Source organism: Sus scrofa, chromosome 11, assembly GCF_000003025.6.
Source record: "Sus scrofa isolate TJ Tabasco breed Duroc chromosome 11, Sscrofa11.1, whole genome shotgun sequence".
In the NCBI taxonomy this organism is placed as follows: Eukaryota; Metazoa; Chordata; class Mammalia; order Artiodactyla; family Suidae; genus Sus; species Sus scrofa.
The window spans coordinates 919,069-945,923 of record NC_010453.5 but is presented as its reverse complement, the minus strand read 5'-3'; the positions used below and the strand labels follow the sequence as shown (position 1 = coordinate 945,923).

At 54.2% G+C, this 26,855-nt stretch overlaps 2 protein-coding genes and 1 long non-coding RNA gene across 9 annotated transcripts in view; 2 read left to right on the top strand and 1 right to left on the bottom strand.

Annotated features, from left to right (window-relative positions):
* Positions 1-2,480, bottom strand: part of IFT88 (intraflagellar transport 88) — an 82,174-nt gene extending 79,694 nt beyond the window's left edge. For 3 of the 4 annotated variants that reach the window (XR_002336593.1, XR_002336592.1, XR_002336595.1), the window contains exon 1: positions 2,332-2,480. The gene's annotated coding sequence lies outside the window, so the exon portion shown is untranslated. The remainder of the gene's footprint in view (positions 1-2,331) is intronic. The other variant, XM_021065434.1, reaches the window with a different exon arrangement.
* Positions 8,509-11,435, top strand: LOC110255788. Its single transcript, XR_002336591.1, has 2 exons — positions 8,509-9,498; positions 10,563-11,435. It is a non-coding gene; the product is annotated as an uncharacterized LOC110255788 (long non-coding RNA).
* CRYL1 (crystallin lambda 1) overlaps positions 20,075-26,855 on the top strand; it is an 80,379-nt gene continuing 73,598 nt past the window's right edge. The window contains exons 1-2 of one of the 4 annotated variants that reach the window (XM_021065155.1): positions 20,075-20,219; positions 23,880-23,987. In XM_021065155.1, the coding sequence (XP_020920814.1) occupies positions 23,905-23,987 (83 nt within the window). In that variant the 5' untranslated portion in view covers positions 20,075-20,219; positions 23,880-23,904. 4 annotated transcript variants of the gene reach the window in all.

Below are 26,855 nucleotides of genomic sequence, written 5' to 3'. Positions count from 1 at the left end.
AAAACATATAAAGAACTCATGGACGTTCCCATTGTGGCTCAGCGGGTTAAGAACCCCCCCATAGCATCCATGAGGATGCAGGTTCAATCTCAGGCCTCCATCAGTGGATTAAGGATCTGGTGTTGCTTCACACTTTGGTGTAGGTCACAGATCAGCTCAGATCTGGTGTTGCTACGGCATAGACCTACAGCTGCAACTGTGATTCCAACCCCAGCCCAGGAACCGCCATATGCCGCAGGTGCGGCTCTTCAAATCAAAAAAACAAAAAAACACCCACTCATACGGCTTAACAACAGCAACAAAAGGAGTTCCCTTCATGGCTCAGTGGTTAATGAGCTGAATTAGGATCCATGAGGATGCGGGTTCAATTCCTGGCCTCATTCAGTGGGTTAAGGATCCAGCATTGCCCTGAGCTATGGTGTAGGTCACAGATGTTGCTCAGATTCTGCATTGCTGTGGCTGTGGTGTAGGCGGGCCATAGCCTGGGAGCTTCCATATGCGGCCCTAAAAAGGAGAAAAAAACCCAAAAAGAACAGCAATAAAAAAAAAACTTGATTTAAAAATGGGTAGAGGAGTTCCCTCTGTAGCGCAGCACGTTAAGGATGTGGCGTTGTGTCTGCAGCAGCTTGAGTCACTGCTGAGGCTCAGATCCCTGGCTCAGAAACTTCCATATGCTGCAGGTGCAGGCAAAATGGAGTGGGGGGGAATCTAAACAGACATTTTTCCAAATAAGACATATAGATGGACAAGAGGTACATGAAAAGATTACTAATTATATTACTAATTATCAGGGAAACGGTTAGAACAGCTACAATTAAAAAGGCAAGTGATCATAAGCCTCACATAAAACAGTGCCTTATGTATGGTTTCAGTGACATGAAGCTCTACAACAGGCAGAACTACGGCCAGAACACAATTACAACAGTGACGGCATCTTGGAGGGTGGGAGCTGAATGGAAAGGGGCAGGACAGGATTTTCTGAAGTGACAGATGTTCTGTATCTTGACATGCATTTGTGTTACACAGATGTATGCATTTGTGAAAACTCAGTAAACGCATACCTGAAAATTCTGCTTTTATTGTTTATAATTTTTTCTTTTTAAAAATTTATGGCTGTTGGAGTTTCTGTCATGGCGCAGCAGAAACGAATCCGACTAAGAACCAGGAGGTTGCGGGTTCGATCCCTGGCCTTGCTCAGCGGGTGAAGAATCCGGCGTTTCCGTGAGCTGCAGTGTAGGCCAGCGGCTACAGCTCCAATTTGACCCCTAGTCTGGGAACCTCCATATGCTGCAGATGTGGCCCTAGAAAAACAAAAACAAAACAAACAAAAATTTATGGCTGCACCTGCCAGCATATGAGAGTTCCCAGCTCAGGGACTGAATCCAAGCCGCAGCTGTGACCAACGCACAGCTTTGACTCACAGCTGTGGCAACTAAGGATCCTTTACCCACTGCGTTGGGTGGAGGACCCCAGTCAGGAGTGACTACAGCTGCTGCAGTCAGATTCTTAACTCACTGGGCCACCCGCGGGGAGACTCCTTTTTGCTTTTTTCTTGAAAGAAAAAAACTATAAGCAAATATTGAACTATAGTTAATATGCACTCAAATATTCAAGGGCAAGCTTAGTATCTGTAATTTAGTTTGAAGTGTACAAATGGAAAGCTGTGCACCAGAAATCCAAGGGCTGGTCAGAGTACCGACTGCCATCCCCTCACCGCTGCAGTGACCACGCGGGGTCCTTAACCCGCTGCGCCACACGGGAACTCCCGAATGTGCATTTCTAACAAGTTCCCAAGTGCTGCTCCCGGTCCATGGACCCCACCGTAAGGCCCACTGCGCGGAGTGAGAACTTCCCAGTACAAGCCCCACTGAGGTCGATTCGGCTTCAGGGACTTCGCAGAAGCAAGCAACTTTCACAACTGGAGACCCTCTCTGCTGGCGGTAACCAGACCAAAACGGGCTCCCCAGCTGACAGGCTGGGAGGGGCGTTCCGGATCCCGGTTCAGAGGCCCCTCTCCAGACGCGCCGCGGGGTCTTGACCGAGCGCCGGGACCCTCACCCCCCGGCGGGCTCGGCCCCTGGAGTCGGCACCGACGTCCGCCCTCCCCGGGGATGCCCCTCTGTGAAGGGGAGGCCGAGCTCGCGCCCGCGTCACTGCCGAGCCTCTCCCGGGGGTTTCGGGGCTTCGCGGCACGAGCTTGGGTCGGAGGCGCGAGGGCCGCGCGCGGCGGCGGGCCGGGGCGGGCGGAGAGGGGGCTGGGCCCCCCGCGCCCCCCGACGGCCCCCTCCGAGGGCAGCCGGCACCCGCGACCCCCCGCGGCCCCTCTCTTACCTCGCGGCGAGAGGACCAGGGCGACGGCGAGCGCGGCGGGGCGGCAGCGGCCTTTCGGTCACTCCGCGGAGCGCGGCGGCCACGGCGTTGCCACGCGCGGATCCAAGGAAGCGGCTCCCACAGTGCTCCGCGAGGGGGCGGGGTCCGGATCACCGGGAGGCGGGCGAGGCAGGGGGCGGGGCCTGAGGGAGGGGCGGGGCCTGCGGGAGGGGCGGGGTCGGCCGCCAGCCCCGAGCGCGAGGGGGCGCGGGGCTGGCGGAGGCGGTCCTGGGGCGCTGCCAGGTCGCGGACCAGAAAGCAAAGGAAGCCGTCTTCTAAATCCTAAGGAAATCAGCCGGAAGGCCGGCCACCGAGAGGCGGTGCCAGTGAATTGCTGTTAATCGCTCGGGCGCCCGCCGCCCAAACCTGTGAGCCCCGGAAGCGCGTCCCGGCTGCACAGCCTTCCCGATCCTCCTCCCACCGCGACCACCCCAGGGCCCCGCTGGAGTCCAGGCCCCCTGCCCGCCGTCCGCGCACCTCATGGTCCAGTCCTGTCCTCCTGCCCCGGACACACTCCAGGGCGGCCTGAGACGCGCCAAGGGCGGCTCCCAGCTTCAGAGTGACGCTCAGCAAGTGAAGAAGGAATGAAATTCATAACCCTTTCACTGCATTATCTTAAATTTTACAGATAAACGGGAGAGGGGGGCGTCTAAAGACACTAGTAGTTAATGAGTTTTAAATTTTAAGTGCCTGTCAAGAGACAATTCTCCATGAGTCTCTTGCTTTTGTTCTGGACTACTGTGATAGTTAATGCATTAAAGCTGGACGGAGGTACCCAGTTTTGGGCAAGTGAAGAAGGAATGAAATTTTTTTTAGATGTGATAGTGAGGTAGGCGGTAGATGGGCCCCTGGGCTGAGAACAGCTGGGACTGTTAGGCTGAGTAAACTGGGCCTTGCTTCTCTGACACATCAAGGAGAAATTTAATGCCAGGAGCTGAGCTCTGCTGGAATAAAAAGATGACCACATCAGGTGTTCCTGTCCTGGCTCGTGGCTCAGCAGTTAGCAGACCTGATTAGCATCCATGAGGATGAGGGTTTGATCCCTGGCCTCGCTCAGGGGGTTAAGGATCCAGCGTTGCTGTGGCTGTGGTGTAGGCCAGCTGCTGTAGCTCCAATTGGACCCCTAGCCTAGGAACCTCCATATGCCATGGGTGCAGCCCTAAAAAGATAAAAGACCACATCAATCCCTCCTGGAGTCAAGACCTCTCCAACGGAGTTCCCGTTGTGACACAGTGCTTAGTGAATCTGACTAGGAATCATGAGATTGCAGGTTCGATCCCTGGCCTTGCTCAGTGGGTTAAGGATCCGGCGTTGCCATGAGCTGCGGTGTGGGTCACAGACGTGGCTCGGATCCCGAGTTGCTGTGGCTGTGGTGTAGGCCGGCGGCTACAGCCCTGATTGGACCCCTAGCCTGGGAACCTCCACATGCCCTGGGAGCAGCCCTAGAAAAGACAAAAATAAATAAATAAATAAAAATTTAAAAATCAATCAATCAATCAATCAATCACCTTGCTGGTGCCCGCCTCACTAAGGGGATGCCCACACCTGCATGCCTCTTTTGAGTGTGTATCACTGCTTTGCTTCTACCTTCGATAAACAGACGGCTTCTCTGTGCTCACCCACCTGTTGCACTGTTTCTAACAACAAATTTTACACCAGTTTTTACTACTGCAGTATAGGTTTCTCTATTCTTTCATTTTTCCCCTTCCCCATTCCTTTATTGTACATAAACTAACGGGTGTGTGCACAAGCATACTGCTTTTTTTTTTTTTTTAACAGAATGATCAGTGGTGTGTTTTGACTGACAACGAATGGAGACGGGATAGGGAAAAATACTGGTTCTGTGAAAATACCCCCTTTCTCCATTAGTGGCATGCTCATTCAGTTATCCTTATGTTCCGGTAAGTTATTTTGCTCTCACTGCTTAACGAAAAAAAGAACAACATAAAAGCCCTTGCATATCTTGTTCGATTGGAGAATGTTAAGTGTTTCATTTATCATTGTAAAACCAAGGAGAACTTTATCCCTTCTTTGTATGCAGCTGTTATATGTAGGGTAACCCATCTTTAAGCAGGGATAAATTCCTCTAAAAGACATGAATCCTAGATGGTTTTCCCTTCAAGTCAAGTGTTGTTGTTTAAATAACTTACTGTTTAAAAAAAAAAGAGTTCCCATTGTGGCACAGCAGAAATGAATCCGACTAGGAACCATGAGGTGTGGGTTTGATCCCTGGCCTCGCTCAGTGGGTTAAGGATCTGGCATTGCCAGGAGCTGTGGTGTAGGTCGCAGACTCCCCTGGGATGCCCAGTTGCTGTGACTGTGGTGTAAACAGGCAGCTGTAGCTCCGATTCCACCCCTGGCCTGGGAACCTCCAAAAGCCGTGGGTGCAGCCCTAAAAAAAGGAAGAAAAAGACTGTGATTTCCTAAGCTTAGGGTTCCTCAGCTGTGACACTAAGTCACTGCCTGTGCAGCAAAACCCTGGGCTACCTCCAGGGACTGGGGAGGCACGTGGGGAGGGAGTGTGAGGTTCAGGCTGCTTCCACCCTGTGAACAATAAGGTGCTCAGTGTCTGACTGGGTCCCTTCTGCCAGCTGTCGGGAGACCTTGTCAGCTTGGAAATGGGGGAGGGAGTCTTACACAGCTCTGGACAGCAGCTGGCTGCAGTGCCTGGCTCAAAGCAACTGTTCAGGGCATATTTTGAGCAATTAATGAGCAAACAGTTTCAAGTTACTGCATTTCAATAACAGAAACAATTTCCATTATCTCTTTGGATCTCCAGGCTATAAACGGCCAGGTCTATTGATTTTTTTTTAAGGGCCACACCCACGCCATATGGAGGTTCCCAGGCTAGGGGTGGAATCAGAGCTGCAGCTGCCAGCCTACACCACAGCCACAGCAACGCAGAATCTGAGCCCCATCTGCAACCTACACCACAGCTCAAGGCAGCACCCAAGTCTTTACCCACTGAGCGAGGCCAGGGATCGAACCCACAACCTCACGGGTCCTAGTCTGATTCGTTTCCACTGCGCCACGACAGGAACACCTAGATTTTTTTTTTTTTAATTTTAAACAAATTCAATTTCCTTTCGTCTTGATTGTCAAGTACGATAGTTACTTGCACCAGTCAATCATTTTATTTTATTTATTTATTTATTATTTTTTAGGCCACACTCAGAGGCACGTGGAAATTCCTGGGCCAGGGATTGAACCGGAGCCACAGCAGTGATGACACCAGATCCTTAATTTCTAGGCCACCAGAGACCTCCTCCTTCATTTTAAATCGTGTAATGAAGCGACTACTCTATTTTCTCTTCTGCTCTTTCAGGGCCACAGTCAGGGCATATGGAGGTTCCCAGGCCAGAGGTCCAATCAGAGCTACAGCTGCCGGCCTCCACCACAGCCACAGCAACACGGGATCCAGGCCGTGCCTGCGACCTACACCACAGCTCTCGGCAACCCCAGATCCCCCACCCACTGAGCTGAGGCCAGGGATCGAACCCTCATCCTCATGGATGCCTCACCGCAATAGGCACCCCCTGAAGCGACTGCTTCTTGAGCACAGGCCTACCTTGCCAGACCGGGAATTTAGGTCACATGACTCATATTACCAAACTACTAAGCTCCAGAGAGAACAGAGATCTTTTGCGGGGGACCACAGCCTGGTGCCTCGAGAAGAGCCCGAGGAGGGTTGGGTACCGAGCGCCCAGGACCAGCAATCACGCGCTGAGGCGGGTGGATGGGAGGTGCCTCCCGCGGTTGGCGCAGGCGCTGGGGCCAAAGCCCGCGTCGTTTGCTGGGAGGCACAAGGCCGGACGAGACCCCGTTTGGGGAGTTTAGTTTTGGAGGTGATGCCTGTAGAGCGGGCGGGCGGGCGGCGGCGCGGAGCTGAGCTCGTAGGGGAAGGTGCGCCCCGGCCACGCGGGCGACTCGCCGGCCGACCCGCAGCCCGGGCGCGGGGCCCCTGCGGACAACGGGAGAGAAGCAGCCCGCGCGGTTCTGGGTGGGACCGGGCGGGAGGGGCGGGAGGGGCCCCGGAGACCTGCCGTCTCCGAGTCGTGGGCGCTTCGTGGGGCCCGAGCCTCTGGCCTTGGCTCGCGGGCAGCGGCCGGCAGCCGGGAGCAAGTGCCTCCAGCCCGCGGGCGGGGCGGGCTTTGCGGGCTGGTTCCCGCGCGGGCGCAGGGGCACCGCGATGTGCCGGCCGCTCGCTGTTCGGTGCCCCCCATCCCTCCCACCGCCCGGCTGGCAGCCCTCCGCTCTCGCCCTCCCTCGGGTTTCCTTAACATGCAGGCTTTTCCCACTGCTTTCTCTCCGTCTATCTTGCTCTCACTCCAGCTGTTCTCAACGCCTGGCCCTAAGTGAGATCTGCCCACCTTAGCCTCTGCTCGGAACATTCTGTGCGCTCTCCCCGCAGTGCCTTGACCTCTAGACAAGGTCTAAACTCCTCACGGCCCTTCAGGAGTCAAGACTCAGCATTCTTTGTGGCAGCCAAAGAAAACCAACTCTTGCTAACTTAAGCAGAAATGGGATTTGGGGAGTTCCCGCCGTGGTTCAGTGGTTAACGAATCCGACTAGGAACCATGAGGTTGCGGGTTCAATCCCTGGCCTTGCTCAGTGGGTTAAGGATCCCGAGTTGCCATGAGCTGTGGTGTAGGTTGCAGACGTGGCTCGGGTCCCGCGTTGCTGTGGCTCTGGCATAGGCCAGTGGCTACAGCTCCGATTAGACCCCTAGCCTGGAAACCTCTATATGCAGAGGGTGCGGCCCTAGTAATGGCCAAAAGGCAAAAAAAAAAAAAAAAAAAAGAAAGAAAGAACAGAAAAGGGATTTGGGGGAAAGATAACAGGTAATTCGGAATTGTCAGAGAGGCTAAGGGACATGGTTTGGAAAAAATGGCAGAGGTTCAGGGAGGTCAGACACAGCCACCTCCCCACTCGCCCCCCCCCCCCGCCCCTGGCAATCTGCCTACCTAAGTCGGGGGGGGGCTCTCCTAGTCTTCTCAGGACTGATGCGGATTTTCATTGTAAAACCAGGAAAAATCCCAAGCAAAGCAGGACAGGTTGCTCCAAGGTGGCCTGCTGCTGCAGGCACCTGTCACCTCAGTACCTTGACACCTGCCTCTCTGCCGGTGGCCACGTGTCACACAGCTGTCTTCTAGACCTTGGTCTCCATCACAGCCACTGTGAGCCATTTCTGTCCTGCCCTTTAGCTGCCTCCCTCACAAGTCAAGCCCCAGACACAACAGGAGCCGGCTGTGCTGCCTTCCAGGGAGCTCAGAGGGAGGGGACCTGCTCCCCTAAGCCTCCTCCCACCTGTTTTCAGATTCCCCTAAAACACAAAGGGTGTCGGATGCTGGGCACATAGCACGTGTCCATGACACCTCCGCTGCGTGTGCCCTCCTCACGGGCATGCGTGTCCTGGCCATCCTTCGTTCGAGTCGGGATTCACGTCGGGAAGGTATCACTGTCGCGCTCTGCCACCTCCAGGCCTTTACAACACACTTCTCTCCTCCTGAGGGTCCTTCCTACCGATCTCTGAGCCTGGCTACGCTCTGTCCTGACCTCCCGCGTTTCCGAGTCATGGTTGCTGGGGCAGCCCTGACACGTTCCACACACTGGGTGGTTTAAAAATGGAGAGTTATTTCTCAAGGTTCTGGAGGCTGAAGTTCAAGATCAAGGTGTGGGCAGGCTTGGCTTCCTCCGAGGCCCCTCCTCGGCCTGGCTACCCCTTTCCGTGGTCTCCCTCTGCACGGGCACCCCGGGGACGGTGTGTCCTAATCTTCTCAGGACTGACTGGATTCAGACGCACCCTGGGCCCTCTTTCAACTGAATCCCTCTTTAAAGGCCTTCTCTCCAAATACTGTTATTCCGAGGGCCTGGCCGGGAGGGTGGGGGGTGGGGGTGGGCAGGGCTGCCGCATCTGAATCTGGGGACTATTCAGTCCCTAACACGCGGTGTATGTTAGCTCCTGGGTTTTGTTTTTGTTTTTTCCCTTTTAAGGACCATACCTACGGTATATGGAAGTTCCCAGGCTAGGGGTGGAATGGGAGCTGCAGCCGCTGGCCTACACCCCAGGCACAGCAAGCAGGATCTGAGCCACATCTGTGACCTACACCACAGTTCACAGCAATCTGGGATCCCCGACCCACTGAGTGAGGCCAGGGATGGAACCCGCATCCTCATGGATATTTAGTGGGATGTTAGTTCCTGTTGCTCTGCCGCTGCCAGAGGTCCTAAGAGTGCGGCCATACCACCCTGCACGTGCCCCATCTCTCAGGGCTTATGACAGAGTTCTGCAGCTACTGTTTATTGTTGGAAGTTCACCCCACACCACTGCCTTCCCACCCAGCTTGGCAAAACTTGGTTTATCTAATAAGTGATTTATTAGACGCTGTGAAAACCTTTCAACTCTTCTGCCCAGAAAAACACCATGAAATGCGGTCATTGCCTGTGAAATATGTGACACTTATCTTGGTAATTTTTTTTTTAATCCTAAAAGCTAATCAGCCTGAATATGTAGAGTGAACTTTTTTCACTTCATCTTTTAAATAGCTGAGACCCGTTCTTTCCTGAGGCTAAGGACACGAGCAGTAAAACCTATCATCTTTTCCTGCTTCCTCGGAGGAAAACCACTCTCAGGGTGTGAAAACACAGTCCAGGAAGGTCCACACCCTCTTTTAAATCTTTAATTCTCTGTGTGACAGGGCAGCGCCTGGTACTACCGCAACGGGGGTTTTATCAGGGGTTCCCTTTGGGTTGAAATGTGCAAGAAAAAGAGGAGGCTTAATTTTGTACCTTCCACATCGAAGGGACAGTTCTGCCTCCCTGCAGAACCTCCTACTCGAAACAGATAAACCTTAATCTGAAAAGCACTCTTTCTCCAACTGACACCATCCAAGGCCACCGAAATCACCGTCATGGCCTTTAGCGAGGATCCGGAGACCCTAAGTGGTGGCTCAGCAGTGTCCTCAGTCTGTGCTGAGCCTCGCAGGATTTCTAACTTGCAAGTTACAGTTTAACCTGAACCTGCCAATAATTTCAATCTGTTCTCAAATAAATGCGCATTGGACTGTGAATTACTCTCTGTCCATTCGCACCACAGAAACCCAGGCATGAGCTGGTTGAAATCAAAAGGTAAGGTGCCAGACCGCTGGCGGCATTTCAAGCTGTACCTACCCCGCCCCCCAGCCCAGGGGCAGAGGAATAAACCAAGCTCAGAGGAACCCGACCTTCATTCATAACCAGGGAGTCCTCACTCAAGCGCCACCCTTAATTTTATTGCGTGTTGCTTCCCAAAGAGGGATTAGTCAAGAGAGCAATGGCTACGCAGCGCCATGACTTTTAAAGGATGAAAAGGGCAAGCTCTTGACCTGATGGTAAAGTAACCTCACTCGAAGGTACACGGAAAAACAAAGTGAGCGGTATCGGCCACAGAGTCACTCGTGTGCTAGTCGGCACTCAGCGTGGCTGTCCTACCTCTTCTTACCCTTTTATTTTTTTCCTTTTTAGGGCCGCACCCGCCAGATATGGAGGTTCTCAGGCTAGAGATCGAATTGGAGCTACAGCCGCTGGCCTACACCACAGCCACAGCCACACCAGATCCAAGCCGTCTCTGCCACCTATACCACAGCTCACAGCCACACCAGATCCTTAACCACTGAGCAAGGCCAGGGATCGAACCCGCAACCTCATGGTTCCTAGTCAGATTCGTTAACCACTGCGCCACGACGGGAACTCCCAAAAGTTCTTAATGTATACAAAAAAGAAGAGCCTAATAATTGATTTGTGTATACATGTAGATTTATTTACATTTCTCATAATTCTTCAATTCTCTTTTTAATTTTCTATCCCAAAATGAGAGTTTTCCCGTTAAAAAAAAAAAAAAAAAAAAAAACCTCAGGGGTTCCTGTCGTGGCTCAGCAGAAATGAGTCTGACTAGTATCCGTGAGGACGCAGGTTTGATCCCTGGCCTCGCTCAGTGGGTTAAGGATCAGGCGTTGTCGTGAGCTGTGGTGTGGGTCGCAGATGCAGCTTGGATCTGGTGCGGTGTAGGCCGGCAGCTGTAGCTCTGCTTCGACCCCTAGCTCAGGAACCTCCATATGCTGTGGGTGGGCCTGAAAAAAAAGACCCCCGTCCGAAAGGCTTCAGTTAACTGGGGATTTCAGAGGGACTTCTGACAATTATTTACCACTTTCTAGGTATAAGCAAAATTTGAGTGTCTACCCTGCTGGCTTTGGCCCTTTGGCTGTGATCTTGCAGGCATCACTCAGAGCCATGCTCTTTGCGGAGGAGAAACAGAGACCCTGGGGGCACAGACGGAGCAGTGAGCACAAATTCACTATCAAGCCAGGAACCGGTTTGGATCAGAAGCTGGGGTCCGGGGTGACTGAGCTTCGAGTCCAGCTAGCTGGGCAGGTGGGCAGGCGCGGTGGAGGCACAGCCCTGTGCTGCTCAGGACGCGGTCTTTGTCACAGAAGCGAGGTGCTGCGGGGTCGCCAGCCTCGGCTGTCCTTGCTGACTCGGGATCAGGAAGCCCCAGTGGTCCCTTTGGAAGCGGCCAGGTCTGCGCTGCCGCCTGCCTCCCGTGCTACCGTCACAGGCATCCCTGACACCGCCCGAGTGAGCTTCTGGAGGCGGGAGCCAAGGAACGGAGAAGTCACGCTGCCTGCACACGACTGAATGTGCATGTGACGCCCGCCAGAACCACCTGTTTTGGGGCCTGTCACACGTGCGCTGTGCATCTGCGTTAACCACGGAGGAAACGGAGGCATGTGGAACCAACAAGGAGTAACTGGGGTTCAGGCATCTGGGTGGAGGCCGGCGGCCACGGTGGATGTGGCTGCAGACACGCTCCTGCCGCACCGAGACCCTGAGTTTTCTGAGCTGTGTCAAGACTCAAGGACACCTGCCCCAGCCCTTCTCTAAACAGTACCTGCCAAGAGCTGGCAGCTGCACCCTTGCGGCCTCAAGATCTTCCCTGTGTAACTGTGTAACCATTCCAGACCTGGACCAGTCCTTGCTTCACCAGCACCCCTACTTCTGGCCAGCTCCAATTATAATTCTTCACAAACAACTTATGTAAGTTTGCACTTTTGGCCTTTGTAAGCCTCCAGGAACCCGTGCCTCCTGGCCTCTAGTCTTCAGTCTGGCTCACATAAACTCTTTTCTAGTCTATTCCAGTGACAGATTATTTATTATTTCCATCAACAAGGGCCAATCCTTATAGTTCTTGGCATCCCCAAGGTTGGGTAGAAGATTTTTTTTCCTTGCTTAGCTTTTCAACTATAAAAAGACAATTAGACATTGTAGAAAAAAATACTCAAATCAGGTCATTGCAGAGCTATCGCTGAGGGAAATTTCCTTAGTGTTAATGCACAGTTAAGTTCCGAAGTAAAATATCCCTTTACACAAATTTATCACTCTTAAAAGTCAGTGGGATGCCCCAGATTTAAGGTAAGAAGACTGGGTGCAGTCTGAAAGGACACGGTTGATGACCCCGCGGGGAGGAAGAAAAGTGGAAAAATACTAACAAATGTTTGGATAATGTTTATGGATGGAAACTACGAAAAGGAGAACTGAGGCTCGCTCTGATCGCAGCCCAAGGAGCCCCCGGTCGTGCCTGGAGCAAAGCAGGACCAGATGAAAGGGTCTCTTCAGAAAGCCTTGCAGCCTGGTCCTGCGCGGCAGTGCCCACTGGAGCCTCCCGCAGCCAGGTCTGAAAGGGCAGTCTGTGTGGTGTGGGTGCAGGGTAATTTCCTTCCCCCTGGCTTTCCTTTCCCTGCTTTCAGGAGCGCTTGCTTGTAAAAAGCCTTCTTCCCTCGTAGGACAGGTCAATTTTTTTCTACGTGCATGAAGCGGTAATGAAATCAGTTTCATGATAATAGATGTGAATTTAGCTTTTCAACTCCAACGGAGGGGCAGTGAAGGCTGGAATGTGGTTTGCAAAAAACCCATCACTTTTATTCAATCCAAAGGGAACTCCCACTTGTTCATCCCAAATCACGAAAAAACACAAGTGTGCTCCAACGACCCAGACCCCTGGAGAAGACAGACTCTTGTACACGGTATTGGACGGCCTGGAACTGAGTAAAGATCTGCATGGACCCGTGTCGGCCGTGCACAGGGTCTAACAGTAACAGGCACGCATTCATCCCTCTGCAGGCGTCTCACTAATGGATAAGCCAGAAACACGGGGCTCCGGGCTGGCGGAAAGGCTGCCCTCTGTGACAGGGGCACTATTAACCGCAGAGGACTATTCAAAATGAAAGCAAATCAATTCAATTTGAATCAAGTACAGGCAATTCCCTTCGTGGCGCAGCAGTAATGAACCCGACCAGAATCCATGAGGTTTCGGGTTCGATCCCCGGCCTTGCTCAGTGGGTTAAGGATCCGGCGTTGCTGTGAGCTGTGGAGTAGGTTGCAGACGTGGCTTGCATCCCGAGTTGCTGTGCCTGTGGTGTAGGCCGGCAGCTGCAGCTCTGATTCGACCCCTGGCCTGGGAACCTCCATATGCCGCGGGAGGTAATGTTACAGATATTCTTCTAAATATCTGTAACAATACAACAGAGAATGCTGGGAAGTGAATTACGCTGTATTTGCATGGGTCCCTCCAAACTCTCCTTACGAAGAACAAACTGTCACTTCATGCAGACATCGTTGGGCTTCCTTCTCTTTGGCTTGTGTTTGGGTGAGTTTGTTTAAATCAGAGGAACAGGGGAGTGGTCTGGTTTTTGTCTTTTTGAGGTGGCTCCCATGTAAAACTGCTGAACGTTACCTAAGGCCGGAAGAATCCTTCTTGTCGGCAAGTGTGTCTCTATCAGTAATGACCCTGAGGGGAGATCTAAGCGCTTTCTCTAAAAGCCCAGGAAGGAAGGTCCAGGGTCACTCATGGGGAAGGTCCTACTTGTCCTGCCTGCTTAACTGACACTCCTCCTGCTGGACTAGACCCACGTCTTCCTTGATTTCTCACACTGAGCTTCTCCATCTCAAGTTCTTTTTTTTTTTTTTTTTTTTTTTGTCTTTTTGCCATTTCTAGGGCCGCTCCCGAGGCACATGGAAGTTCCCAGGCTAGGGGTTGAATGGGAGTCATAGCCGCTGGTCTACACCCCAGCCACAGCAACGCGGGATCCAAGCCACGTCTGCGACCTGCACCACAGCTCACGGCCACGCTGGATCCTTAACCTACGGAGCGAGGCCAGGGATCGAACCCGCAACCTCATGGTTCCTGGTGGGATTCGTTAACCACTGCGCCACGGCGGGAACTCCTCCATCTCGGGTTCCCTGACGCGGCCCAGGCCCACCACCCCCGCGTCCCGAGCTCAGACAGAGGTAAGAGCCTTCTCTGACATCCTCTGAGTGAATCCGGAGAACACCTGGAAGAGACCACAGGGACTACGAGGGCTGTGGAATCCCACGTTTCTGACCAGGAGCCACGGTCCCTCAGGCCCGAGTCACATTCAAGCCGTGGACCTGCCGAGGCAGGATTGCAGTCGCCACGGCCGCCGCCCGTGCGCCTGTACCGGTTGCGCCCTGCACCAGGAGGAACGTTTTTCACAAAATAGGGAGTTATAGGTAGCCAAGGGTGCTCTGATACAAAAGTGTCACAGACTGGGTATGGATAATAAAAATGAAAATGATTTTCCAGAAGATGGCAGTAAAGCATCTGCTTCTAAAACATCAACGTAGCACGACGGTTTTCTGCAGTTGGGAATATTGTGTCTTGAGTGAGAGGAAATTTGTTCCTCGTTCCCCCAGAGGTGTGAGAGGGTTATCACTTGGTCTAGATTCTGTATAAAATCAACCCTCTATTATTAGTGAAAATGAATCGTTTAACAGGTGAGAAAAGGAAAAGAATCATCAAGGCTATATTTTGAAATTCCAGCTTCCGAAATGCCCACTCACTGTTAACAGGATGTCCGCACCTGTGCCATGGGGCATGAAGAGCAGCGCCATCCAAGCTGCCCCGGCCTCGTGGGACCATGGGATACAAGTGATTCTGGAAAAAGGAAGAAATCCTTCAGTTTTGAGGTACATCTTTCTGTCGCCCCCAAAGCCCGCCCCCCCAATATAAACCATCTTCAGTCTTTGGTTCCCCTGCCCCCCCCCCATATATCGAAACTACTGTGATTTTGAGGAGAAAGAGATTGTACAGGAAAAAAGTTTCTGATCACTTTGCTGTATGTTTAACTCATTTGTTGTCGACAAGAACTCAGGCCTCTCTGGTGGTGCATTGATTGAAGGACATGACAATTCATTTGCCCTTCCCTTTTTATTTTTTAAGTGAAGATATAGTAGATTTACGATGTTGTGCCAATTCCCCTTCCTTTTTTTTTTTTTTTTTTTTTTTCTTGTCTTTTTTAGAGCCCCACCAGAGGCATATGGAAGTTCCCAGACTAGTGGGCCAAACGGAGATGTAGCCACTGGCCTAGGCCACAAGCACAGCAACGCCAGATCCAAGCTGCGTCTGCGACCTACACCGCAGCTCACCTAGCGGCCATGCTGGATCCTTAACCCACTGAGCGAGGCCAGGGATCGAACCTACGTCCTCATGGATGCTAGTCAGATTCCTTCTGCTGGGCCACCATGGGAACTCCCAGGCCCTCTGGATTTGGTTTTGAGGCCTGTGGGTTTGTTTTTGCATTGTGTGCGGGAGGGGAGCCAATCTAATGGTCACACTGAACTGAGGAAACGAACCCAGGCAGTGGGGGAAGGAGGACGCCTTCCTTCACTTTGGGGAAGAAGCAGGCGCGAGCTTTCTCCCGGGAGTACGGAGTCCGCCTCTCCTGTGCTTGTGAGAAAAAAGGAGGCATGGCCCTTAGCCTTAGCAAGTTTACATCTTAACGGACGGCTACACACACAAAGCATTTCTTTTCTTTTCCTTGTTTTTTTTTTTTTTTTTGTCTTTTTGCTATTTCTTTGGGCCGCTCCCTCGGCATATGGAGGTTCCCAGGCTAGGGGTCGAATCGGAGCTGTAGCCACTGGCCTACACCAGGGCCACAGCAACGCGGGATCCGAGCGGAATCTACAACCTACACCACAGCTCACGGCAACACGGATCCTTAACCCCCTGAGCAAGGCCGGGGATGGAACGGGCAACCTCATGGTTCCTAGTCGGATTCGTTAACCACTGAGCCACGACGGGAACTCCACGAAGCGTTTCTTAACAAAGGTGCTTGTAGAATAAAACCTAAGATGATCGTTATTGTAATTCAGCTTCCCTGGCCCCTGGAAGGGCGGGTACACACGATCCTGTAAGTAGGAAGGACTCATACGTCACGGCTCTCGCCCTCCTCGACCCAATACACGTGGGTCCCCTCACGAGGCCCCCCACGTCCGCGCTGGAGGGCGGGAGAGCCCTTCCCAGTCACTCCTGCAGGTGACTCGCCCGGCAATATACAAGCGAGCTGTGGCTCTGTCCCCAGAAACACAAGCGCAATGTGAAAAAATTGCATGTCAACAAACTCCAAATCTGTGGGCTAGATGCAGCCGGCATCGCAGCGCTTAGGACCCCTCGCCGCCTGCGGGCCCCACAGCAGGGCCGGCTCCTCTATCGACAAGGGCCTGGCCTCTCCCGGGCCAACCAACCGGAAGGCGCGCGCCCACGGAGTCCTGCGCAGTTTCCACCCCCCTCAGCCCGCAGCCTCTCTGCAGGCGGGGGTCGCGGAAGGAGAAGGGTCCTGGGCTGAGGCCCTCTCGCCACCCCCCCGCTGTGCGCCTCCGCGCATGCAAATGAGCAAGAAGTGGAGCTTCCCAGGCTGCGACCAAGCAGGTGCCGCCAGGCCCCAGGCTTCGGTTCACCGCACTGGCCCCCCGTTTGCCGTGCAGTGACCTCCTTCGAGTCCCTGGGCCATGGCCCCCCTCACCTTAGGAGCTTCCTGGAGGTGCACAGGTGGCCAGCATCTCCGCCTGGCTAGTTTGCCCGCCCGGAAGGATGCTGGCTGTGTGCACCTGGCCCTGACTGCCCTGGGGTGGGTGGAGGCTGGCCCTGGGTTCAAGATCTGCGCTCTGTCTGCAAGACTTCGGTGCTGACCTGGCCCCTTCTGCCCAGCTCTGCTTGCTTCCTTTAGGCTGGGGGCAGGCTCTTCTTTTTTCCTCAAGCACAGTAATTAAGGCTTGCAGCTGCCTTTTTTTTTTTTTTTTTTTTTTGCTTTTTACGGGTTCACCAGCGGCATAAGGAAGTTCCCAGGCTAGGGGCCGAATCAGAGCTGTGGCTGCTGCCCTACACCAACAGCCACAGCCACAGCCACACCAGATCCAAGCTCCATCTACGACCTGTGCTGCTCCTTGGGCAATGCCAGATTCTTAACTGAGTGAGGCCAGGGATTGAACCCACGTTCTCAGGGAGAGTGTCGGGTTTGTTACTGCTAAGCCCAAACGGGAACTCCCCTAAAGTGATTCTAAAGTTCTCTCAGACGTTCCAAAACCATGAAAAAAATTAGCAAGATTTCATATTAAACACTGTCCAAATCATAGCGCTCCCTGGGGCTCAGCAAATGAAGGACCTGGCGTTGTCACTGCTGTGGCCCAGTCGGATGCCTGGCCTCAGAATTACCACATGCCTAAGGCACGGCCAAAAAACAAAACCAATGGTCATTTACAAAAAAGAATAGCAATATGATATTATGCGAAAAATAAAACTACAAGATAAGACTCAAGATTTTCTCTGTAGTGCTTTTTGTCCTTAGAACATGTCCCAGGAAGTCTGGTCTCCGGAGTCACCTGTGATTCCTGTTTTGTATGGTTTTATAAGAATATTTCAGCTTGCAGTGTTGGCATCCAAACTGGCAAACTTCTAACTGCTTGCCTTTCCTTGCTGGTGATGTTTAATTACTAAAGGACAAAAGGATGGAGAGAAATCCATCCATTTATGAAGTGAGTGAAGGTACATAAGGAATTCAGCTGCTGAAATCGATTTCAAGTTTCATTCAGTCATCATCTGGCCCATTTTCAAGGTCCGAATACTTGCTTATACGTGTCAGATTTGCAATAAGGAAGTTTTGGCTGTGCAAACGCACATTTAACTACCTAACTAAGAACATTTAACTTCTAATGAGATCATAACCTACACGGAGCTCTCCTGTGGCACAGCCCGGTAAGGACCCAGCACTGTCACGGCAGTGGCCTGGGTTGCTGCTGTGGCGCACGTTTGATCCCTCGCCTGGAACTTCCATGTGCCTCAAGTGCAGCCAAGACAAAACCCAAAAAACAGAACAGAATCCACACACTTTCATGTGCTGGGTGCAATTTTAACTGGATCGAGTTAACAGCTTCCTCTTCCGAACCACAGGCTTTTCTCTCATACTGAGTCTCGGGCTATACAGGCTGAACTTCCAAAGACAGATTAGAGCCTCAGAAATGTATGGCCGAGGCATATCAAGATGATTTCAATTAAACTAGTTAAAGAAGAGAAAACACGTTGGCGATGCCACACTGAAACCATCACCAGGAAGGGCGTGTGAAAACCTCTCTGTAGATGCACATGGATTTCAGACCACCTGGATTCTGAGAGAATCAACTCATAAACCCCGGCTTCCAACATGCACACAGCTCAAAAGGCCAGTCTGAAAAGCAGAAACCACAGGTTTCTCATGCGACGTGGAGAATTACGGTTATCGTTCTTGGGCCGAGCCCAGCACTGCTAAGGTTTCACAGCTGAGCAGGAGGGCCCTGCTGCTGGGGATGCAGAGGGTTCGGGGAACCAGCCTTTCTAAGGAGGGGCCCAGGCAGCCCAGGCTGATCCCCCCCAGGGGGGTGAGAGAGCGGTGCCTGGGGGGCCAAGAAGGTGGAGAAGGAGCCACCTTAGGCCACAAGTGCAGTTGTTTGGGACACTAACGGGATGAGCACATAAATTCCCCCTCGGCCTGCGTCTCGTCCCGGGTGCCCCGGGGGGGCAGGACCTCACAGGGGCCAACGTCAGCATCACAGATCAGACTCCAGGAGGGTGGAGCTGGAGTGGAGACAACAGCTGAACAGGCAGAGTCTAAACCCCCTTCGACACACAGGCGACATCTGCTGCCACATGCTCACGGCCCTGTGGTCCCCTCCGGTGCCCTTCTCTGCCCTGTGGAGATGCTCTTCCTTGCGCCCCAAACGGAAGACAGAGAAGTGCTTTGTCACCCTCAGCCACCCTTTGGGTGTCTGTGTCTCATTTGTGACGTTTCACCCGAATATTTGCGAGCTAATGACTAAATTATAATTCAGTTATAATTACACACTACCAACAACGCTTACACAAGATACGGGAAAGGGGGAGGGAAAACATCAGACACACACACACAGACACACGCAGATGGAAAGAAGAAGAAACACATGACCGCACAGTCGCCATGTCCGTCCCGGCTCAGAAGAACACCACAGCTGCTACCTCGCTGACCTACTATGTGCTGCATGTTTACCCACATCCAGCATCTCGGCTAACCAAGCTGTGTGTGGGCTGTTTTTTATTCTAAACCAAACATTCTTCAGGGACAGCAGTCATCCAAAATCCTACTCTCCCCAAATCAACTTTAGTTAAGTGTGTATTTATAACTTACACATAATATCATGCACTCACTGAAGTGCATATTTCAGGGAGGTTTTTCGTTTTGGCTGTGCCTTTAGCATGTGGGTGTCTGGGCCAGGAGTCCAGCCTGAGCCACAGCACAGCAGTGCTGTAGTGAGATGGCGTTTCCTTAGCCCTAACCCACTGTGCCAGCGGGCCGCTCCCGAGTTTGGTTCGAGTTTGGTTCATTTATACGCCTGTGTAACAACCGCCCGAATCAGGAGCCGGAAGCACTCCACCTCTCTCTCTCCACCCCCCTTTCTCCTGTACTGAACCCCCCACCGCCCCCCGGCTCCTGGCAACCACCGATCCCTTCTCTATGCCAGCCACTGCGCCTCTTCTGTCCCTTCATACAGAAGTGCCTACAGAGCACAGGGGCTGAGTCTGGCTTCTCTCGAGGAGCAGGCCGCACTGGATGCAGCCACGTTTTGTACACCAGTAGTTGATGCCTTTTCGTGGCCAGTTTTGTTTCTACATCGTCCACTGAGGACACACCACAGACTGTGTTTCCATTTGTCAAATGAGGGAGGGCTGGGGCGTTCCAGATTGGGGGTTATAAACAAAGCAGACACAAATGACTCACTTGTGAGTGAACTAAATTCTCATGTCCTTCAGCTAAATACCTCAGCATAGGTCGTCCCGTATCTGCTCAGCAGAAGTGAATCTGACTAGCATCCCTGAGGACTCGGGTTCGATCCCTGGCCTCGCTCAGTAGCTTAAGGATCTGACGTTGCTGAGCTGTGGGGTAGGTCGCAGATGCGGCTCGGATCTGGCGTTGCTGTGGCTTCGGTGTAGGCCAGTGGCCTGGGAACCTCCATATGCCGCGGTGCAGCCCTAAAAAGAGAAAAATAAATAAATACATAAATGCCTCCGAATAAAAATTCTGGTATTTTGTGCAAGGTGACAGAAATACTGTAGAGGAGTATACAAGTGTGTCTCTACATGCAGGTGCGTACAGACACTCCGTTACCCGACTCTGTAAGACACCCCTTTTCTGCTCCCGACCGGGGAAGACAGGAGGGGCTCCGTTTGCCACCCGAGTTGCCGCTCAAGCGCTGCCTAAGGGCCTTGACCCGGAGGACCGGCGTTTCCCTGCTTGTGCGCTGCGGACACGCTGTCACGGGACGTGTGATGTGGCACGGTGACATTTCCTTCTTCGGGGACAGAAGCAGCTCAGGGCCCCGGAGCAGGAAGCACAGCTCCGCGCTGCGGCCCTCCCTGCGGCGGCCCCACAGCCCTCGGCTGGCAGACCGCCCACCCGCGCTTCCTCTGCGGCCCCAAGGCTCCTGGGCCGCGGCCTCACCCTCGGAGAGAGGCAGGTCTTCCCAGAACTGAATGATGAACTGAACTCAGCAGGGTCGGTCCTCGGCTTACGCCTGCGCTGGTCGTGTGGACGGAAGTGGTGCTAAACTCTTCAAACGGGAAGGAAACCCGAGTGATAATTTTGGAGGGTCTTTGAGGGGTCGCGCCTGGTCCTGGCCTGCAGGTGGCCCCTCCCGGTGCAATGACTCTAGGGGCGCGGGGTGGTGGTGGGGGAGTCAAGCAAAGCAAAGCGAATTCCTGGAGCGCGCAGCGGCCGGAGCACGTGGTCCGCCCCCCCCCCCCGTGCGCGCTCCAGGGCGAGCGGAGGGGGACGTTCCGCGCGCGCCCGATGGGCCAGGCCGCTCCCCGCGCCCCCCTCCGTCGCCGCCCCGAGTACAAGGCGCGCCCCCGCCGCCCGGCCCGGGGCCCCTGCGCGCGCGCGCGCGGGGCGTGGAGAGGTGGAGGCTCCGCCCGCGCCCCACCCACGGGCCAGGCCCCGCCGAGCCCTGTCGCCCTTCGGCGCGGGCGGAGCCAGTGCCCGGGTGGCGCGCGCGGCAGCTGTTGGCTCTGGCACGGTGCGGGCCATGGCGTCGTCAGCGTCCTCGACGGCCGACGGGGTGGCGGTGGTGGGCAGGTAAGGGGTCGAGCCTGCGCGCCCGCGAGGGAGGCGGGTGGCCCGGTCGCCACCTGCGCGGGCCGGGGCGCACGGCGAGGCGCGGCGAGTTGGCTCCCGGTACAGCCAGGCTGCGTGCGATGCGGTGGCAGGCGGAGCAGGGACGGTGTCGGTGGGCACTGCGAGTGGGTGAGGGGCTATCGGGCCCCGGGGCCGCACCCGCGTGTTCTCGTCGGAGGGATGGGCGCCCGGGGGCTCGGCGGGAGGGTCACGTGCGGCGGGTGCAGTTTGCCGCCCTGAGATCGGATTGCGAGGTGGGAATGCGCGCCTGGGGGTGGCGACGGCGTCGGATCCGGGGGGGGGGGGTCCCTGTTTGCCGCAGCGTGTGTGTCAGGTTGGCAGTCTAACTTCCGTCCACGGTTTTCTGGTTTGCTCCCATCCTTTTCTTTTTTTTTCTTTTTTTGCCTTTTTCTGAACTTTCATATGGAAGTTCCCAGGCTAGGGGTCCAATCGGAGCTGTAGCCGCCGGCCTACTCCAGAGCCACAGCAACTCGGGATCCGAGCCGCGTCTGCAACCTACACCACAGCTCAGGGCAACGCCGGATCCTTAACCCACTGAGCAAGGCCAGGCATCCAACCGGCAACCTCGTGGTTCCTAGTCGGATTCGTTAATCACTGCGCCACGACGGAACCTCCCCCATCCCTCTTTTAAAACTCCTGCTATTTTCATTTTAAAAACAAGAAAAGAAAGGCGTTTCTGTGCCCCTTCCCGTTGGCAGGCAATGACAGCAATCCGCCCGCTTTTCCACGCTTGCTCTTGATCCTTAGACGCTCCTTCCGGGAGGCTCCAGGTCTGTCGGGCTCCGCTGCCGAGGTCCTGCCTGCCTGGCCCTGGTCACAGCAGGTCCTGAGAACACATCCTTGTCTGGGTCTCTCCTCAGAGCCCATGTATGCAGGGTGCGTGTGCTCTGGGTCAGCATTTACTCGGACAGGGCAATTGTGTGTGTCTGTGTCCCCTCCAGGCACGTGGGTGGGTGGCTGCCTAGCGAAGGAATATAAACAGGTGCACTTTGTGCTGGGTGTGGGCGCCATGCTTGCCTTGCACCTTTTGTCCCGGGGTCAAGTGTCTATCAGCTAGGCCTCGGAATGGTGGCCTGCCAGCTCCCCACAAAGGCTTAGTGACGTTTGGAGCCGACAGTACAGGTGCCCCTCGAGCCACTCGCGGGTCCATTCGCATTGGAAAATCCAGTATAACTTACAGTCGGCCCTCCGTACCCGTGGTTCCTCAGCATCAGCGGTAACTAAGCCTCAGATCCAGGTGCGTCCTGTAGTGTTTACCATCTGAAAACCCCTGAGGGGACCCGCGGAGTCCAAACCTGTGTCCTTCTAGGGTCTCTCGGCCCTTCTCCTGCTCCGCGTTCCTGGGGAGGAGCTGCGATCAGAGAGGCAGTTTATTTCTGATTCCTCAGGAGAGGGTGATGAGTTCCAGGAGACTTGGCAACCTTTACTGAGGGCAGCAGTTAGGGTGGAACATCCTGCCCCCACAGCTTCAGCACCCCAAAAAGCACGCGTCCCTGTTCCTGGTGTGCAGACATGCACTGTGTAGTGTTTACGCAGGCCTCAGGCCTTGGGCTCGGGTTAAGGTAGGACCTGTCTGGGGGGAAATGCCAGCGTTGCCATGTTCCTGGTGCTACACGGAGTCCTTTCTTCGGTGGAAATTGAGGCCAGAGGAGAAAGTCGGGCAAGGCTTTACTGGGGCTCCTGCAGCAGCAACAGGTGCCCTTGCTTGGTCTCTGAGGGGGTGTGAGCTGTTCCCCTAAAATGCGGTGAAGGTGGAGGCGGATCCGTGGGTGGCGCCACAGGGGTGGCTTAGGGGGTCTGCCCACCCCCGTGGTGGTGCTGTGTGCAGGGATCACGCCTGCTTTTGGGGGGGGGTGCCCAGAAGAGGCAGTTGGGTTTTTGGTCTTTTTGTATCTTCTTGTCCATAATTTGCCCCATGTGTGGATGCAGCCAGTGGGTTTTAGTCCCTCCTAGTTTCTTGGAACCAAGACAATGGACCGTATTCCAGGTTCAGTTTGTTCCTGTTTCCGAAATGTGGTCGGAACTCAGGGCTGCACTGACGACGTGGGCCACAGCAGGCACATCCATGTGCGCCGGTTCTCCTGTCCCAGGAGGCCGCTCGGAGGGTCCAGGTGACACCTGCAGATTCAGGGAGGCCTCGTCGGGGAGGACGCTTCCTTGGAGATGATGCTCCCGGTGCTCCTGGCATTCGTTTTGTTTTTAATGGCCCTGCCCAGGGCACGAGGAAGCTCCCGGGCCAGGCATCGAATCCGAGCCATGGTGCGGCAACACCCGAAGCTTAACGCACAGCACCAGGCTGGGGAAGGAACGGGCACCACCACAGAGGCAATGCCGGGTTCTTCGCCGCTGCACTACAGCGGGAACTCCCCTGCGTTCGGTTCTGACCTTTTGAACAAGTCCCTGTGAGTTCCTGTCTTTTTTCTCTTTCCTCTTCTTGAACAGTGGGCTCTCAGGGCAGTGCGCTTGGTCTGTCTCAGGGCATGTGGAGCCTGTGTAGTTCGGGCCCTCCTGTGCCTCGGTCTTCCCGCCTGTGAGATGGACACAAAGGCCTCTGTCTTGGGGTGACGTTAGCAGGGGTAAGACGTGTAGTTTAACGTCGTCTCAAGTGCGGGAGGCGGTAGTGTGAGGAGGAGAGGGCGGCGCTGCCTCTGTCCTTCAGGCTCGGTGACTTGCCCAAGCCAGTGGCCAGAGGGCCCCCGGGGGCCCTTTTCCCTGGATGCCCGGCGCCCTGCAGTCGGGGTCCGTCTCCGCATGGGAGCGGTGGCCAGTGCCCCTCGAGGGGCCTGGACCTGGTGCTGGAGGGAGGACCCAGGAGCGCCCACCTGGCACCATTGTAAACAAACACAGCTGCCAAAACATGTCCTTTCCGGGTATGGATGTGTAGAAATAAGATGCCGTGTAACTGGAAACGCGGCTCCTTCTGGGCCGGGAGTGGCGAGGGCTGCTGTTGCAACTAACCAGAGGCCTCTCTCCCTGCAGCGGCCTCATCGGGCGAAGCTGGGCGATGCTCTTCGCCAGCGGAGGCTTCCGCGTGAAACTCTACGACATCGAGCAGCAGCAGGTGACAGGCGCCCTGGACACCATCCGGTGAGTCTGCGGGGGCGGGGGGCACCGGCCGCAGCCGGTCTTGTCTTCCGTGTCCCGGGGCCGGGCACGCCTGCATGTCCCTCTCGCTGGGGGGCTGTCGCAGCCTGGGGGCTGAGGAAGGCCAGGATGGTTGAGAACGGGGTTAAGACGGCAGAAGCGGCTCGGGGGGTGGGGGGAAGGGGCTCAGGACTGAGGGTGAGGTCGTGAGAGGGCAGTGGGGTACTGAGTGCAGACGCTCGGCTTCCAGCCTGAGGGACTTCATGAGCTTCTGTGTCGTGGGGCTGGAGCTGCACGGGCTTCCCCGTCAGGAACAGATGTCCCGAGGCCGGTTTTGAGCTCTTGGTCTGCCCAGACCAGAATTAACTGCGATAACTATTGTGAGGCGAGAGAGAGGAGAGAAATTCACCAAATGCTGAGCCCTGGGCGAGCAGAGGGTGGAGTTTTAGGGGATGATCCCAGAAAGAACAGGGACCAAAGGAAAAAAAGCCAAAACGGGGCCAGAAGAAGCAAACTGATTCTCGACCGTCTCCCTAAGACGCCACCACTGGTCACAGCTCTGAGCTGCCAGGGCTGGCCTGTTAGGCACTTAGGCTCTTTCTTTGGGGTGTTGCTTTCTAGGGCCACACCTGCAGCATATGGAGGTTCCCAGGCTAGGGGTCAAATCGGAGCTACAGCTTCCAGCCTACACCACAGCCACAGCAACGCCAGATCCGAGCCACATCTGCAACCGACAGCACAGCTCATGGCAATGCCAGATCCTTAACCCACTGAGCGAGGCCAGGGATCGAACTTGTAACCTCATGGTTCCTAAGTTGGATTCATTTCCACTTCACCATGATGGGACCTCTCAAGAGCATTGACTTGAATTTGTATTTCTGTGTAACATAAGAGTTTTTATCATTTACTTTTTTGTGGTTTGTTTTGTTTTGCTTTTTAAGGCTACACCTGCGGCATCTGGAGGTTCCCAGGCTAAGGGTCAAATTGGAGCTACAGCTGCCGGCTTACGCCACAACCACAGCAGCATCAGACCCAAGCCACGCCTGTGACCTACACTGCAGCTCATGGCAACGCCAGATCCCGAACCCACTGAGCGAGGCCAGGGATGGAACCCGCGTCCTCAGGGACGCTAGTCGGGTTCGTTTCCTCCGCGCCACGATGGGAACTCCTATCGCTGACTTTTTGAAAAGACTGAATAATACAGGGTATGATGTCAGGCTGCAGGCATGGAGAAATTCCATCTCTAGCACGGCTTTGTTGTGTCACAGGTGAGAACCCCAACCCCAGAGAAGTTAGAGTTTTATCAGTTCCCCAAACCGATCTTCCATCTTCACAGTTCCTTCTGGACTTGTTCTTCGGGTGTCTGGGTCACTAATTCGAGTTGAGCTGTATCTAAGCTGTTATCTAAGCCATTCACTACTAGTGTGGGCTCTGGGACATGCAGAAGGCCCTGCTCTATGTGCTTTATATGCACTAATACATTTAATCTTCCCAATGAGCCTATTAGATACTGGAGAAAATCTCAGAGCAGTTTGCAGCGAGGAAGCAATTTTTCCCAGTCAAGTTCTCCCAATCCCTCTGCCAGGCTCTCCGGCCTGTGACTCAAGGTGCCATCCTTTGTGAAAGCAAGGGCTTCATCTAGTTCATCATAACACCTTCAGCTCTGGGCATAACTCTAAGCTCAATAAACATGTTTTAAAAGAAAAAAAAATAAGCCATTCACGGAGCTTATGTTAACACTTATAACACAGGGATCTCGGTCCAGTCTCCTGGGACAGACCACGATGTCAAATAATACACAAAAAAGAATGTATATTGTATATACACACACACACAGTCCTACTGTTTACGTGAGTCACTTGGCTCTACAGCAGAAATTGGCACAACATTGTAAATCAAATATATTTTATAAAACATTCACTTTAGAAGTCCTGTTTGCTTCTTTCCCAATATACCTGCTCGTTATGAGGAGTTTCTCCTTGTGGTTCCACTTTTCAAGCTTCTGGGCGTTTAGCACAGTTGCTTTCTGCTATATCTGATCATGACAGTCCCCGGGGCTGGCCATACCTTGGGTGCCTCAGAATCAGAGGCCAGGGATTTGTTTAGAAAGTGCTTCCACCGAGTTCCTGTTGTGGCTCAGTGGAAACGAGTCTGGCTTGTAGCCATAAGGATGCAGGTTTCATCCTTGGCCTTGCTCAGTGGGTTAAGGATCCGGTGTTGCCGGGAGCTGTGGTGTAGGTCACAGACGCAGCTTGGATCCTGTGGTGACGTGGCTGTGGTGCAGGCCCACGGCTGCAGCTGCAATTCTCTCCCTAGCCTGGGAACTTCCGTATGCTGCAGGTGCCGCCCTAAAAAGAAAAAAAAAAAAAAAAAAAAAAAGTCAGTGCTTCCGGGAGAAACCAGTGAGGGATGGGGTGGGATGAGGAAGACAAGATCTGGGGAGGAGCTGCAGGCTCTACAAGACTGGGTGCTGCAGAGTGCTCCACCCTTGAGGGGTGGGAGCTCAGCCGTCCCTCCTGCCTGGGTGTGGCTCCGGGGCGGTGGCAGCCGGGATTCAGGGAGACCTTGTGGGGAAACACCAGTGCCTTTTCCCCAGAAATCCTCAGGGAGCTGGAAGTAAAAGCATTTGCCCCCCTGGCTTCATCCTACTTGCATTCATTCATAGATCCTGACTGAGCACCTTCTGTGCACTGGGCACACACTGAAGGGTTTCTGTTTTGATTTTTGTTTTTCTGCCACCCCCGTGACATGCTGGAGTCCCAGACCAGGGCTCAAACAGATGCCACAGCTGACATCAGGTTTTTAACCACTGGGCCACCAGGGAACTCCTAGCCCTGGAGGCCGAGACCCCTGACCCCTACCCCTCCTGTC